The sequence below is a fragment of the Botryllus schlosseri genome, chromosome 15 (genome assembly GCF_051294905.1).
Source record: "Botryllus schlosseri isolate E-star chromosome 15, Bs_hap1, whole genome shotgun sequence".
Lineage (NCBI taxonomy): Eukaryota > Metazoa > Chordata > Ascidiacea > Stolidobranchia > Styelidae > Botryllus > Botryllus schlosseri.
Window position 1 is genome coordinate 6,797,057 of NC_137250.1, and position 15,302 is coordinate 6,812,358.

The 15,302-nt window shown below is 41.1% G+C and overlaps 1 protein-coding gene across 1 annotated transcript; it reads left to right on the plus strand.

Annotated features, from left to right (window-relative positions):
- Positions 1 to 2,925: 2,925 nt before the first annotated feature.
- LOC145457232 (high affinity choline transporter 1-like) lies at positions 2,926 to 14,562 on the plus strand. Its single transcript, XM_080335417.1, has 9 exons — positions 2,926 to 3,204; positions 3,280 to 3,425; positions 3,508 to 3,628; positions 3,806 to 3,954; positions 4,593 to 4,727; positions 9,758 to 9,911; positions 9,975 to 10,201; positions 10,283 to 10,429; positions 12,752 to 14,562. Exons 1-9 carry the CDS (start codon positions 3,030 to 3,032, stop codon positions 13,091 to 13,093), a joined length of 1,596 nt encoding a protein of 531 aa, XP_080191543.1. The 5' UTR covers positions 2,926 to 3,029; the 3' UTR covers positions 13,094 to 14,562.
- The last annotated feature ends 740 nt before the right edge of the window (positions 14,563 to 15,302 follow it).

Consider the following 15,302-nt stretch of genomic DNA (forward strand, 5'->3'; position numbering starts at 1 on the left):
CTAAGCTACAGCAAGCCGAAGAAGAATGTTTGGTCGCAACCGTCAAGAAATCAGTGTTGGGATGACTCGAGTCAACTTTTTCGTATGACCTGACTTGACTCGAGTCACTTTGCAAAAATGACTTGCCTTGACTTGACTCGGCAATTCAAAAATATGGATTGACTCGTGACTCGGACCAAAATTTACGAGTCAATTTCAAGTCATCAATAAGTAAATGGTGTCGACTAAATCACTGTATGAATGAAGGATTATTCGCGATACGTCGGCAACACTTGTGAGAGCAACCATTCATTCACTTATTGTACGTTTCAATGGCCCTCCCTTATTACATCACAAATAAATTGGCCAGAAACGTAATGATCACAGCTTACGTCAACGTATAGCCTTGGAGTCGACTTTCATCAATATACACGAACCAAAACTCTGTCAACAAAAGGTGTTCGTGTACCCCCTAAAATAGGACATTGAACGCTCTCTCATTCGAAATTCCATGCTGGTGACATCATATTTTGTGATACGATTGTTGATGTACAATGTTCTTTCCAATTCTCTACTAGTTGCTGACGATTACCCCAGACGAGTGTCAGCCGAAAATATTCGGGTTCATTTCAATAGTTACCGTAGTAGTAGTAGATTAATAGCAACGTATCTCTGTTTCTTAAATGGCTCAGCGCTTGCATTGTGCTGTGCTCACCTTTACCATCCCTCTTGTATGATTTAAATCGAACATAGTTTATGCGTATATATTCTCACGGACGTGTAGATGGGTAGTGTATCGTACCATACCAATTTGTTTAAACTTCCCGAGGCTTCGTATTCGATCTTTTATTTTGGCCAATGATATATATATATCATTGATTTAGGCTGATAATAACAGACTGTAGCATGTAACTATTAGGGCTGGGCACAATGATTCGAGTACTCGAATCTGAATCGAGTATTAATTTTAATGATTCGAGTCGAGTAGTAAAAGACGATTTTTTCGAGTACTGAAATTATACGCTCCTCGCAACTGAGCGTTAAATTACTAACGAGAATTATAGTTTTGATACCATTTTCCACTGAGGACGCCTTGAAACCTCGATTGACCGTGTCGCAGCATACCAGATATAGTACATAGCTACGAACGTTATAACGCATTTCCGAAGTCACGATTATGGCAAACCTTTTTCAAGAAGTGCAATGAAATCGTTATGGTCGAAAAAATACCAGGGTATCTTTAATGTGATGCATAACAGGCAATATATTCTTCGTGGTGTCATAGAATAGGCTTACCATATTTTTTAAATCTAAAAAGAGGACACTTTTTCAGAAATTTGAGACTTGCAAAACCGGAGAAGAATTCTCAAGAATCGGTGAATTTTTCCCACTTTATGATCAGTTGACTAAAAAAAGGTCATCTTTTCGCTCAGAGTTCAAAATACCGTTTGAGCGCCACTGCTGTGCTAATTTACAGCATATCACTCGCATTTTGCTCCAATTATGACCTAAATTTTCAAAAAAGAGGACAAAATCTCAAAAAAGAGGACAAAAGGGCGTCATCCGAGGACACTTTCAAAAAATTCAAAAAAGAGGCCAAATCCTCTTAAAAGAGGACGTATGGTAACCCTAGCATAGAAGGTACATATTTGAACCTTGTCATCTTAAATTCTGTTATGACGTCATACCGAGTGATACTCGATTACTCGACTCGACTCGAAGCATAATAGGTGATTCAGAATCGAATCATTCAGGTACTCGATTTTGCCCAGCCCTATGGACAGCACAAGAAGTTAACTTCACAGCCCCATGTAGACGAGCTTTTATGGACCTGGCTATCTAGCTCTGGCCTGAAACCGGCAAGCGAAGGATTCATTTTCGCAGCACAAGACCAATCGCTTCCTACAAAATACTATCGCAAAAGAATTCTGAAGCAAAACACGGAGGCAAATGCGGAATGTGCCACAACCAAAATGAAACTGTAGCACATCTCATGTCCGGCTGTGGTGCACTTGCAGCTACCGAATACACATAGACACAATAGGATTGGTCATTACATTCATCTTGAATTATGTAAACATTTTAACATCACCACTTCGACAAAAAATTGTTACGATTACAGCTCAGCACCAGTGACAGAAAACGACCAAGTAAAAATTATGTGGGATGTACCGGTTATAACTGACCGCGAAATCAGGAGCAACCGCCTGGATATGAGCATCAAACTAAAAAAGAAAAGAGAATGCTTATTCATTGAACTGGCTGTCCCAGCTGATCACAACATACAACAAAAAAATAACAGAAAAACAATCCAAATACCCAGACCTCAAAATGGAATGTGAGAAAATGTGGCGATGTGAAATAAACATTGTACGGATAGTCATTGGCGCTACAGGGGTCGTAAGCAAAAAACTCATGAGACATATCGAACAGATTCCGAGTAACGTTCGATTCGACATGATCCAAAAGATTACGGTATTAGGCACTGTGCAAGTGTGCATATTCTTCGGAAGGCCTTGAATGCACCACTGGACTAAAATTACACTTGTGAATAACAGCATAATTTCTGTAATTTCGATTCTTCATTTTCAATCATCTCTACCTCTGCTCTGTAACCCTTGCCAATTCTTCATCTACTGCAATTCTATAATCTGACTTCTCCATGTATTGCATAGGAATAACAATTTGACTGTATTACTGAAATTTTAAAAATTTACTTCAATCTCGCCATTCTCCTTTGGGGGCAGGTTGCTCCCCGGATTACGTGTGTATTTACCAGTTTTACTGTGAATAAAGGATATAATAACAATAATAAATATTAGGCAAATGTCTGGTAGTTTGATATTTCCGCTCCAAAACGAAATTGATATTTGCAGAGCAGCAGCTATTTCCTGGACTTAATGAGGTTATCATTCATTAGTCTGAGACATGACCTATGCTTCCTACCAAAAAGTGACGATTCCAAACTCGCTGTGATGCGCAGCGGTAGATATTTATCAGTGCTGCACGCGTGATATTGTATATTCCCGAAAACTTGTCACCTGGAAACGATGGCTCTAGATATAATAGCTGTTGTCTCAATCCTGATTTTCTACGCTGTTATCAGCGCGGCTGGAATATGGGCGGCCAGAGTCACAGGAAAGCGCCGAAGCAAGAGAGCCTCCGACACTATGATAGTCGGAGGGAGAGATATCGGTTTATTTTTGGGAATATGTACAATGACGGGTAATTGACCCGATGCCCAAAACACAATATCGTGGACTGATATAAATCGCATGTATTCTTTCTACATGTGCGCAGCAACTTGGATCGGTGGCGGAGCATTGAATGGCACGGCGGAAACCGTCTACTCTCAGTTCGGACTGATCTGGGCTATTGCACCACTGTGTTACGGGTTTAGCGCTGTGATCGGTGGATTATTCTTCGTCAAGAAAATGAGGGAAGATGTAAGAATTCTATCATCGAAATTCTCCCAGTTTCAATGCTGTACGTTAAAAGGGTGTGCGATCACAATTTGTGTGTTTTCAGGGATACGTTACCGTCCTCGATCCGTTTGAAAGAACTTTGGGAAAGTACTTTGCTCTATTTTACTTCGCCATAGAATCATTCGCTGTCTTTATATACACGGCGGCTATCTTGAACGCTTTAGGTGAGTATACAATAAGTATTCAGTATAACAATAACAAGTATATACATGAACTCTAGGTGTAGGTTCATATAGCCTACTTTCAGTATAGGCGTCCAAGTCCATATATACCCGATTATTGTAGTTATTTCTTATCATATTTAAATCTAATGATTACAGTATTCTCGTTACTCACTGCAGGCAGTACAATAGAAGTTTTAGCGGGAATGAACCGGACTGCATCAATTATTTTATCCGCTGGAGTTGCGTCACTTTATACTCTACTTGGTGGAATATATTCAGTCGCTTACACGGACGTTATTCAGCTTTCTCTGATGCTCCTTGGATTGGTGAGCGATTACTGACTGTCGTGACTATTGACCATGCGCATGAAGTGAATTCAAATCTAACTTATGCATTGTACTATTAATATTTCGGGTGAAGATACTCGCAATGGGAATATTGGCGATGAGCCCATTACAATTATTTTTTCTCTTTCGTTATTTGTATATGCATAGCGCTTTTAGAGGATAGGCTAGAACCTTGCCGACGATAGACCAACTGTCATAAACAGATCAAAAATATATTTAACCAAAACTACATCGTTATGCACAATTTTCACGGTCGGCGGTCATCATCATCAGAACACCCATTCCGTACCAATTATTTATATCTACGAGCAAAAACTGTTGAACCGACGACGATTTCGAGAGTTCCAGCCACCCCACATCGTATACGACGACTATTTTGTGCGCAAATCGTCCGTAGGCTCATAACTACATGGTTTGTCGAACGTATGTAGACAATTATGGCAAAATTAGACAACGTTTGAAAAAAACACGATTTTGTTTTTTTCAGAAAAGCATTTGTTTAAAACACTGTTTAAAACATGTTTTAAGCAAAGTGTTTTAAATCACCATTTGTTTTAAATGCAACCCTCTATATATAAAGAACATTATGTGATACATTTTTGGTTTTTACTTACCAGATACTGGTTATTCCATTCGCGCTCGCTGATGAAGCAGTGACAAGCATCAGCGAAACCTTTGCAATAGAAGGGGGATGGTCTGGAACTTGGGATCCAAATACAGCTGGTCCGTTCATCGACACCTTATTACTTACGGTACGGTGAAGTATATAAACAAAGCATCAATATGATCCGAATAACAGCCGGAAGGGCATATCAAGATCATACACGTTATACGTATTGGATATTCGGAAGCGGATGCTCCAGACCAGTGGTTCTCAACTTTTTTAGCTGACGGACCGGTCAAAGCTCAAAACATATTTTGCGGACCGGTCAACCTTCAAAAACCAAAATAACGAAAATGTAGTAATGAAATTGATACAACTCAAAAGCAAGTAGGCCTACTGGAACTTCACTTACTTCTTCCTTTTTGATATTGGACGTGTTTTACGGGGTTCTATTCTAAGTTTCTGCAATGCGAAGTCCTGTTAAAACAGTGGTTTCTAACCTGGACTCCAGCGCACCCTAGGGAGCAATTTTGAAGGGGTGAAAATACTCAGGGGCTATATGGAGGCGCTGAATAAAAACGTCGTCGCAGTAGATGGTGTAGTAATTCTCATAGAAACATATGATTGTTTTATAGCACAATGTAGCACAATAGTTCTATATCTCTATACATCCCAGAGTTCTCGCTGCAAATTTACAGTCGACCAAATACATCTAATCTCGAAGGTTTTTGTCGCGCTCCGCGTAAAGTATGCCAACGTTGTTTGGAACCACAGTGGTTCTTCACCATGTAGCCAGCGCCCTCTTGGGGTGATTTGGATTTCAAAGGGGCGGAAACAGTACAGATGGTGTAGCAATTGTCACAGACATACAATGTTCTATAGTTCATTATATCCTTGAGATTTCGTTGCAAAATTCATTCATTCATTTATTCCAAACAAAATTCATCAATTATGCAAAATTTTCGTCGCGCGTTGCGCGGAATATAGCAACAATGTACTTGGCGTTTCCACGAATGCAGTGGTTACTATATATCATCTAAAATGTGTCTTTTACGCTTCATGCCCGTACTTGGATGGCAAAATCTCCATTGACACGGTTCGATCACGCTTGTCGTTTAACCGAGAAAATGTTTCAAACTACGTATTATATATTGCAGCACACTGCGTCTTGCGTGGCTCTATCCCTCTTTTGAGAGTGAGAGCCATTTGTACAGTAGACATGATTTGTAGCTTTTTGACAGAATTATTAACCAAATATCCTTGTTTTCGAGAGCTACAAAACCAAATCGGGGTGTGTACATTGGGCTCACACCCATAGGCGCCGACTTACGAGGTTACGTGACCATATTTACGAGGTGGCGGCCACCTCGTACAAAATGCTCCAACGCCCAAGTTATTTGTGACCAGTAATTAGTAATCAGGCGAATCCATGCGGCCTCGCTAGAGACGTCTTCGATTTCGATACGCGCGTGTGCCAGGCGCGTAGCCATGAGGGTTTGGGGGGTCGAACTTCCCAATTTGAAATTCGAAACCCCGTCATTTTGAAATTATCATTCTAACTCAAAAATTCAGTTACAGTTCAATAATTGTGTTATCAGTGTTCCGCGCGGCTGATTTGCGAGAAACGTGTTCTCAATTGCAGAGAAGAGTCTGTGATGATCTCCGGCTGAGATGGTCGCGAAATTAGGTCATTCATTCCCGTGCGCGTGGCAATCGTCGCTAGCCTGATTTATCGCGTCTCGATCAAACCTGGTTCCGTAGGCTTGAACAATCGCATCTGCAATAGGCCCCGTTCAAACTATATCATCGCTTGCCTGCGCAATCGCATCTGCATTGGCGGCTTCGGCCTGGTGTGCACGATACCATCGCTGGCCTACACAATACCATCTGCAATAGGCCTGGAGTGGAAGATATCATTGCTGGCCTAACTATCGCGTCTCGGGCCTAGCATGCTTTGGCTCCTATCTCTCGCTGGTTTGGAGACAATGCAGTCGAGTTTACGCTAATTAGTGATCGTGTTAAGTCATACAAGAGCGACATCGCGAAACTGAATAACATCGAATCGCTGCAAACAGACTGTTAACGTGCGTAATCGATTCCCGCTAATACTTGAACGTAACGATCAGAAGATGTGTATCAATCATTACTCGAGTTCTGAAAGACGACAAAGGTTTGAAATCGGTGCCATCAAGTTCGGACATTTTAATATGCGAAAACTGTCGCCGAGACTGCGTAATACGCGCGCGTATTTAATTATTCACCAAAGATCAGGGGCTCACTAATTGACAGCACTCCCGGACTCTTCGGCAAGCTTATCATACGTCTAAAATCGTCAATACGAAGAGATTATATGATCGCCTTTTACACATGTACTTGACCCGAATTGAATTGATGCTACATTGGTAAATTTGAAAAAAAATCCGAACCCCCCTAATTTTGCGACTGGCTACGCGCCTATCGTGTGCTGAGAAGCACCATCCTAGATCTCCTCTCCCTCCCTACCAGGCGCCCAAATAGACGTTCTGCTTTTATGAAATATAAATTATGTGCGCTTATATTCGTTTACAAAACCCTTCATGAGCTAGCTAGCTTCGTGATAGTCTTGGTAATCGAAGCGCGAAATTGGAGGGTGTGTTGGTGTGTGCCAGTGCCTGCAAATTGGAATTCATTTCTGCGCAGATTTGTTTCTCTAACTAGGCTTTGCCAGTGACATTAATCGGGAAATGCAGCAATACAGCTTAAACACCGATATAATGAGAAAACAATTGCCGCGACGAAAGCTACTCAATACGGTGTCAGACTCAAAACCCATTCGTGGCGATACTGATTAGAATACACGTTTTCTCATTTGCCATCATCCATATTTCTTGTTATCTACTTGATACATTCGTACTCCAAAATTGTCGCACAAAGTCATTTTTCAGTGTTTCTTTCAATATTAACGTGCAGTAGGCCATGCCATGCCATTGTCAAATATCGATGCATCACAAGATTCTGGGTGACACAAATTCTGATTTTATCCGATTCATATGAACAGGGAACCTTTTACATTCCGATAAACTTGATTGCTGAATGTACTCGTATCGAGAACAACAATATCGAATATTAAACTATTAGGCATTAGATAGAAAGTGGATTTCTATTGATAAGATCGCGGCATGCGCCCGGAAGTGGAATTAATTCTAGCCCAGGGGTGGCCAACCCGCGGCCGTAGAAGGAAATTTGGGCGGCCGTCAACACGTAATTCAATTAGTACGTGTTGGCGGCCGTCTACATACAGATTTAATTTACGAATTGACCGATGTACTCCCGAAATGCTTCGCGAACGTAAACCGGGAAATGCACCGATGCCTCCCAAATCATTGTTTTAATCAGCAAACGATTGCCGCGATGCGAGTCGGTCAAAGCGAAGCAAGAAACCGCAATAGACAATTACTGATTGGCTGCGCGATTTCGCGTTTGTAATCATCATTATTGTCTGCTTGAAGTATTCGAGAGTGGTCGTGTGTTACTAGCAGGGTCAGTGCGTGGTATATTTCGTTACTCACACGGGGCATTGCACGTGAATAACATTGATGCAACTGCAGATTCTCATTGACGTAAATTCTGATTTTCTTTCGATGCATTCCGTCGGACTGACTGGTAGCGCAGGCCGCAGTTACACTTTCGAATGATCGTACCGTTTGAAGGTTCCATTTAATAACTCCACTGCATGGTTTGATATTAATCAGTGCAGGGCTGATATAAAAACGTCACGCGAATGGTTTAACTCTGCACGTACACCAGCGGCATGTAGTAAAGTGCGTTTTCGTGCGACGATGACGTCATCGATATGAAACATTTATGACGTCACAAGACTTCGCCACCTCGTAAAAAAATAAAAGTCGGCTTCTATGCTCACACCCGATAGGTATGAGCGCGGACCCAACACTTGTACTAATAGTCAAGTCCTACCCAAATAAATCGACCGTCCTCTTTAGTACAGTCCTTAAAATATCGGGGGGGGGGAACCATGAAAAGTTCTGGAAGGGGGCGCTGGGTGAAAAAAGGTTAAGAAACACTAGAGTAAAGAAATCGGAGAAAGAGACACTTCACCAAATGTTAGAGTGAGAGCCGTTTGTACATCACTGATTCCTTTTTTGCCAAAATGATTAGCTCAATATCCTCGTATTTGAGAGCTAAAAATTGTATAATCAGAATATTTCTTCATCGTACCATAAACAAAGCATGATTCTGTTAGATGTTGTGACCCACGAAATCCCATGTGCACTGTTAGCGAACAGTTTGTATTTACACCCGTGTACCGCCCGTCGTATACGTGTGTTAAGATACACCCGTGCTACACGAAGCCATGACCTATACCTCAGACTAACACTATGGTATAAATCAAACACAGCATTTTAATCTAAAGGACGTTTGCGCGTAGGGAGGTGTGTAGTGGGCACGTAGGATATAATACCGCGCTATTAGGTTCTGTGTTCATTAGGGCTGTTCAAAAATAACTTTTTTTCCCGGATTCCAGCCATTCACTGATTAAATTGTCAGGTTACCCTAAAAAACGCTGCACACCAAATTTGGTTCAATTCTGACAAGTATAGGACTCCGCGGACCCAATTACATATTTTAATTCATAAGGGAAAATTAAAAAAAAAACCTAGTGTTCATGTGTCACACTTTGGGTGTGCACATACCATACTTGGGCTAAGAGTGTATGTTGTATGATAGGGGTTGTTTTGTTTGGAGTACATTCCTGTTACAGTTAAGAACTTGGGGCAGTATCCCCTATTTTACTATAGTCATATGGTCATCGGGCGCAATTCAAGCGCTAAATATTCCCGAACAGTAAACTCCAACCTGAAAATACCGACCGGACTTCGACTTATTTCCGTACAGTACTGAAAATATGAAGGGGGCGCCAGACCATGGCAGTTTCTGAAAAGGGGCGCTGGAGGAAAAAAGGTTAAGAACCACCATGTTCAAACCTCCAACTTGATTTTGATTGTTCGGTTTCCTTTGAAAGAAATGCGACTTTGCTGTTTGGGTTTTGCTAGCCTTTATATTATACTGCCAATTTCAATGATGTGAAATTGTGATTATTTGGCCGACCGGCATGAAACTTGAGACGGACTGGCGTTTGCGAACGACTGATATAGGACACTTATTGTAACGTCGTCTCAGCTGCTTGGTGGAGTACCAGTACAAGGAGCGTTCCAGAGGTTTTTGGCAATCGATACGACGAAGAATGCTCAACTAGTAGGAGTGGTCGGGGGTTTACTTTCTTCTTTATTGATCATCCCCCCAGTGATTATCGGAGCCATCGGAGCATCCACAAGTAAACCTTACCATCGCTTTGTCGAGAGTCGATACATGACATTTTGACATGGCATTTTGCTAGATTGGACGATGACTTCTTATGATAATGGAACCGGAATTTCTCCCGCGGACTTGGGCAACGAGAGACAAATTCTCCCGATTGTGATGCAGTACCTGGCGCCGTCTGCAGTTAGCTATATCGGCCTTGGAGCGGTGACAGCGGCGGTTATGTCTTCTGCTGACTCTATTGGGTTGTCGTGGTCGGGGGAATTTGGCAGGAACGTCTACCATTCCATACTGAGACCTAAGGTCGGTTGTATTGCTTGTGAAAATGAGTTCAAAAGGTTGTTTCGTTGTATTTTACACTTATGTTTTTGATCGACGGGGCAGGCTTCAGAGAAAGAAATCATATGGTCTATTCGAGGAGCCATTGTCGTATTTGGTGTCATTTCCGCTGCCATAGCGATCCAGTCAACATCGATAATGACCCTGTATATTCTCTGCACAGATTTAATTTATGTTCTTACATGGCCTCAGGTGAGACATACATTCCAAGGTTAGGTCGGTAGCGAAGTAGGGTGATAGAGCGTATATGCACTCTACGATCATCATATTGTAGTATAGTTGGATGCATATGCGTTAATTGAGTTTACTGCAATTCTTTATGCAATGCACTATATTATGCAAGTCTATACGTTCTTTGATTCACGGAAGCATTTTGTAAGCATCTCCTTGCATTTCCAAATTAGTTTCAAAACCGATTAAAGGCTGCACTTATAGTCACATTCTATTCTATAATATGTTACGTACATACACAATTGCGCATACGCACATCTTTCGTGAATAAATTTAGATACCCAATTACCAGAGGTGGTCAACGTAGTCAAGAAAGCTACTCAAGTAGAAGTATAAGTAGCGACGGAAAGATTTACTCAAGTACGAGTAGAAGTACTTATTCCCTATGCAACCTAAAACTACTTGAAGTAGAAGTAGAATTGACTCACTTTAAATCTACTCAAGTAAGTAAGTAGTTGTGGAAACGATCGTAATTCGTTCGCATTGATTGTCAAAAGCTGCAAATTGAGCTATGCGAAAGGTGCAGAGCTTGATTCATATTGATGCATACTTGGAGGTATCCAATTTTCGACAGCATAAGCGTTCGTCCGCATGATGGGATGAAAATGATAGTATTGATATGGTAATGCGATACTAATCCTCGTTTGAATATACTATTCAATTGTATATTGAAGTTCTGTACCTCCAAGAAGCTGTTCTAATCCTCGTTTACTCGAGCAGCCCGTTTTAGAAAATATCATGGTATGGCACCTTCTCCGTCATTACAAGGCCCGTGGTTTAGTCGAAAAGCAATACGGAGAAGTTGTATCGGATATGGTGTAAACAATTTGCGCGATTAGTATACGTTAATAAAAAATATGGTGGATCGTAAAAATGCCATATTGTGTAGCTTTATTTCCGGAAATTGAAGGCATTGCTACACTTTCTTTTATATTTAAACATGTATGTTCTCCAGAAAAAAGAACTGATACTAATTAAAACTCAAAGTATGATACTGGGAATTCAAAGTGAATTATAAATACTACTTCCAAAAGCGAGAATGTATTCCATGTCTTTAGTCCAGAAAGTTTCAAAGGTTGTAAGCTAAAACAGGTCTATTAATAAAGCTAAAAAAAGTCAGAGCCCACTGTTCCAGATTAGGACATGTCATGGACTGCTAGACTATACGGTATGATAAGTAAATGCTATATTTCGTTATGATGGGCCATATATACTGTGTTGAAATATTTCATATGGGCGACAATGCGGTGTTAACGGAACCACGCAACCCGCTACCTGAAACATATTCACCGATACTTTCGTGAAATGATATTGGTCACTCCATATCCACTATGCGCGAAGTGCGACGAAAATTCTTTTGTGAAAATTAAATGTTGATACTCTGTGAAAACAACCCCGAAATTCCTCAGGCTATCTTCCTGATTGGAGGATTAAACTACTTTTACTTGACAAACTAAAAATAGCGAAAAAGAAGTAAGTAGATCACAAAATATTATGTTGTAGAAGTAGCCAAAATTAGTTCTACCCGAGTAAGTACTAAAAGTAGAGTAAAACTACTTGAGTACTTCAAAAAAGTAGAAATACTTCGTTACTGACCACCTCTGTGGCCAACGACATATTGATAAATAATTCCAATTCGCACCAGATAATTGCCAGCCCCGCGTACACACGTACAGTCGTACAGTCGTAGACGCCTAGGATATAATATCACAACTGGTGAAAATTTGTGGATGCGTGTAACGATTTCCGGTTTTTCTGGAATGCTGCACATTGAGATAGCGCAGTGGCATAATCCGTGGCTGCAACACCAATGGGTTGCGGGTTCGAGTCCGACCGAGATCGACTTCAGAATTCCTGTAGGTTTATCTAGGCTCCTCCTCGCCACCTGATCCGCGTAAGCGGTGTCTTACAAAAAGCCTAGAAGTGGGCCGTGTTATAAGTCGGCAGTTACGAAATAAAAATCAAGAATATCGACCTGGTGTAAATGACCTTATTTTTTATAGTCGACAAACACCTTGAATACCGCAAAAACAAACAAACATTGGACACCATGCAATCGTCCAAATTACTACATGAGTAAGCGCTAAAGGAAACAAATGACAAGTGCAGCAGTAATTGTATATACCTAACTCCTATGAATTCGAAGAGATGGCGCCAATTAATTCACCCACATTCTCAAAGACAAACCGTAGACATATCGGCTGCATCCTGTAACTTATAACTGGGCCGCTTTGCGCTGTCGAATCGTTCATCAACTCTTGGAAAATTTGTGTATCTTCACAGTTCGTGTGTTCCTTATACCTCGACACCAATGCATATGGAACACTTGCTGGAATTATTCTCGGTATTGTCATTCGAATTGGCGGGGGCGAATACTTCCTTGTCATACCAGGACCGTTCAACTACATCGGTGGCATTAACTTCCCCGTAAAGACCGTCGCCATGACTACCACATTCGCAACAACTGTGTCGGTATCGTGGATAGCAAAGTGGTTGTTCCAGAAGGGATACGTCTCGACCCGTTACGATTTCATGAAAGTCAATCTAGTGAAGGAGACGAAGAAGGTTGATAACAGCGGGAGAGCATTCGAGTCGCTGGCTTTACAAAAATCCGAGGAATTGTAATAAAATGGCTGGTCGAGCAAACTCATGGAATATGAGTTGCTTCCATTTGTAATTTGGTATATAGTAGGGTTACAATATATTGAGATCCGGGAAAGAGGACACTCTTAGCAAATCACAAAATTTATAATATCAGAAGAGAAATCATGTGATTTAGTCATCTTTACAGGGAATATTATTGTGCTGACTAAAAAAGGTCATTTTTTCAACTCATGTCCCGAAAGACTTTATAGGTTATACTGCGTTCTACTGTTGTGTTGACTGAAAAAAAGTCATTTTTACAACTAAACTCTCGGAAGACCCGTTCGAAAGTTCAGATTCCACATTCGGGTCCTTTATGGCGTTTCGCAGTTGTTCCTAAACAATCGCCCGTCTGTAAAGCTTCGTAAGAGGACAATTTCCAAAAATGAGGACATTTTCGATTTCCAGAAAAGGGAGGGATAATCCACCTACAGGAGGACGCGACAGAGTTTGGAGGGCGTGACAGTTTGGTGGGGGTGATAATTTGGTTATTTCGACGACCGATACACATGGACATGTCATGACCCATGCGAATCACTAATTCCAGTCATTTATGATGCCATACGATTCTAATCAGGCATTTCGAATCGAAATACGTCTTTCGAATATTCAATCGGATGATGTGAAGCGAAACAATAGCAATAAGCATTGATGGACCACTTCTGATAACTATACTTCTGCAAGTCGACCACGTGCTCACAGTATACAACTACATTAGCGCTCATTGTCGAAAAACCGGCATTTCGAAATATAGCACCGCTATTTTACTTTTAAGTTGTAAACGCATATATATCGACAAGAATTCGGATTGGATATCGGAGTCGATTCGGCTGTAAACGATTTTCGACTCCCAATAATTGTCATGCTATAAAATATTTACTCTGATTGATACCAATTACATGAAAAAGGCTATTTCCGACCTACAGAGCGTATACCATTTCCGTCCTGAATTGTTCATGGAAAATTACCGCGGTCTTCGCCCAGTTATGGACACCATCATTGCTGCAGCTCTTGGCTGTAGGTATTTCGCAAATGGCTCCGTAGCAATGTATGCAGGAAATTCCATAAGCGCCGCATGGATGGAATGATTTTATTCGAACTTTTGTTAAATTGTAAAATGATTCAACTCGTTGTCGTGATTTTGCTCTTAACGGTGCCAGCCAACTTGATATGGTTATTTTCCTAATTTTGTGTCGGATATACTCTAATCAAGTCAAAACAATTGAGTTTGCGGTGCTGGAAAACAATATGGGTGAATCAACTTGATATTGTTATTTTCCAAATGACTGTCAGACCAAGGGCTAACGCAGGACCAGTCGACCCACCTATGGAACGACAATGCCACATTACGTGATCGCTATTCGTGCATGGTATATAAACCAACGGCTATCGTATATTTACTCAGAGACCTACTGCTTGAATTATTCGCACAATATATCTGGAGAAGGCAATTGTGGTCTTTTGGACTGCCAGTCAAGAACTCAATCCAGACGTTCGTATCAGCTACTGCCAGTTAAGTATTGTAAGTCGCTATCCGCAGAGCACAGACTATAGCTGTGTAAATCCCAGGCTACCGCTTACAGAGGAGTTGGCGTATATTGGTGACAAGAGGGATGGTGTGAATGTGAGGTTCACGTTCGCGTTCTGTGTGTGAACCTTAGAAATTTAGAGGTTCACGTTCACAAACGAACCTTAGTAGGTTTTGCAGTGTGAACCGTTTTCATATATTACAATTTTCACGTCATTATAACATTTTTGGTTGAAATTTATTGCATCTCATCTGCGGACCACTTTATGCATAGCACTGGCAGCATATAATATCAACACTAAACGGGCAGGCACCGTGAAAATCTCGAGAATTTTACTTGCTGTGTTACAAAAGTTTGCTCGAAATATCCAGGTTTCCGTTTGTGCATATTTAATGACTCGGCTGCGAGCTTGACCCGCAATCTCACAACACCAAGCGTGAAATACGCTATATGTAGGTAGTCAGCGAATGATGCTTATTCAACCAATCAATAAAATTGATATCGTTGTCTGATGTAAAACTGTATAACTTGTTAATGGGGTAACATTGGTACTCAGTAGCAAGTACAGAAACCCGTTTTACACTCTGCTCAATATCAAAGTAGCAAACACAGCCGCAATAGCAGCGTAGCAACGTAGCCGAATACAGTGTACGGTCTGGCCT

What these genes read in the sequence shown, in the direction of transcription:
- LOC145457232 (XM_080335417.1), top strand. Translation starts at nt 3,030, where the DNA reads ATGGCTCTAGATATAATAGCTGTTGTCTCAATCCTGATTTTCTACGCT. An exon ending in TCGACACCTTATTACTTACG is followed by an intron (nt 4,728 to 9,757) that starts GTACGGTGAAGT and finishes ACGTCGTCTCAG; the next exon opens with CTGCTTGGTGGAGTACCAGT. An exon ending in AGCCATCGGAGCATCCACAA is followed by an intron (nt 9,912 to 9,974) that starts GTAAACCTTACC and finishes GCATTTTGCTAG; the next exon opens with ATTGGACGATGACTTCTTAT.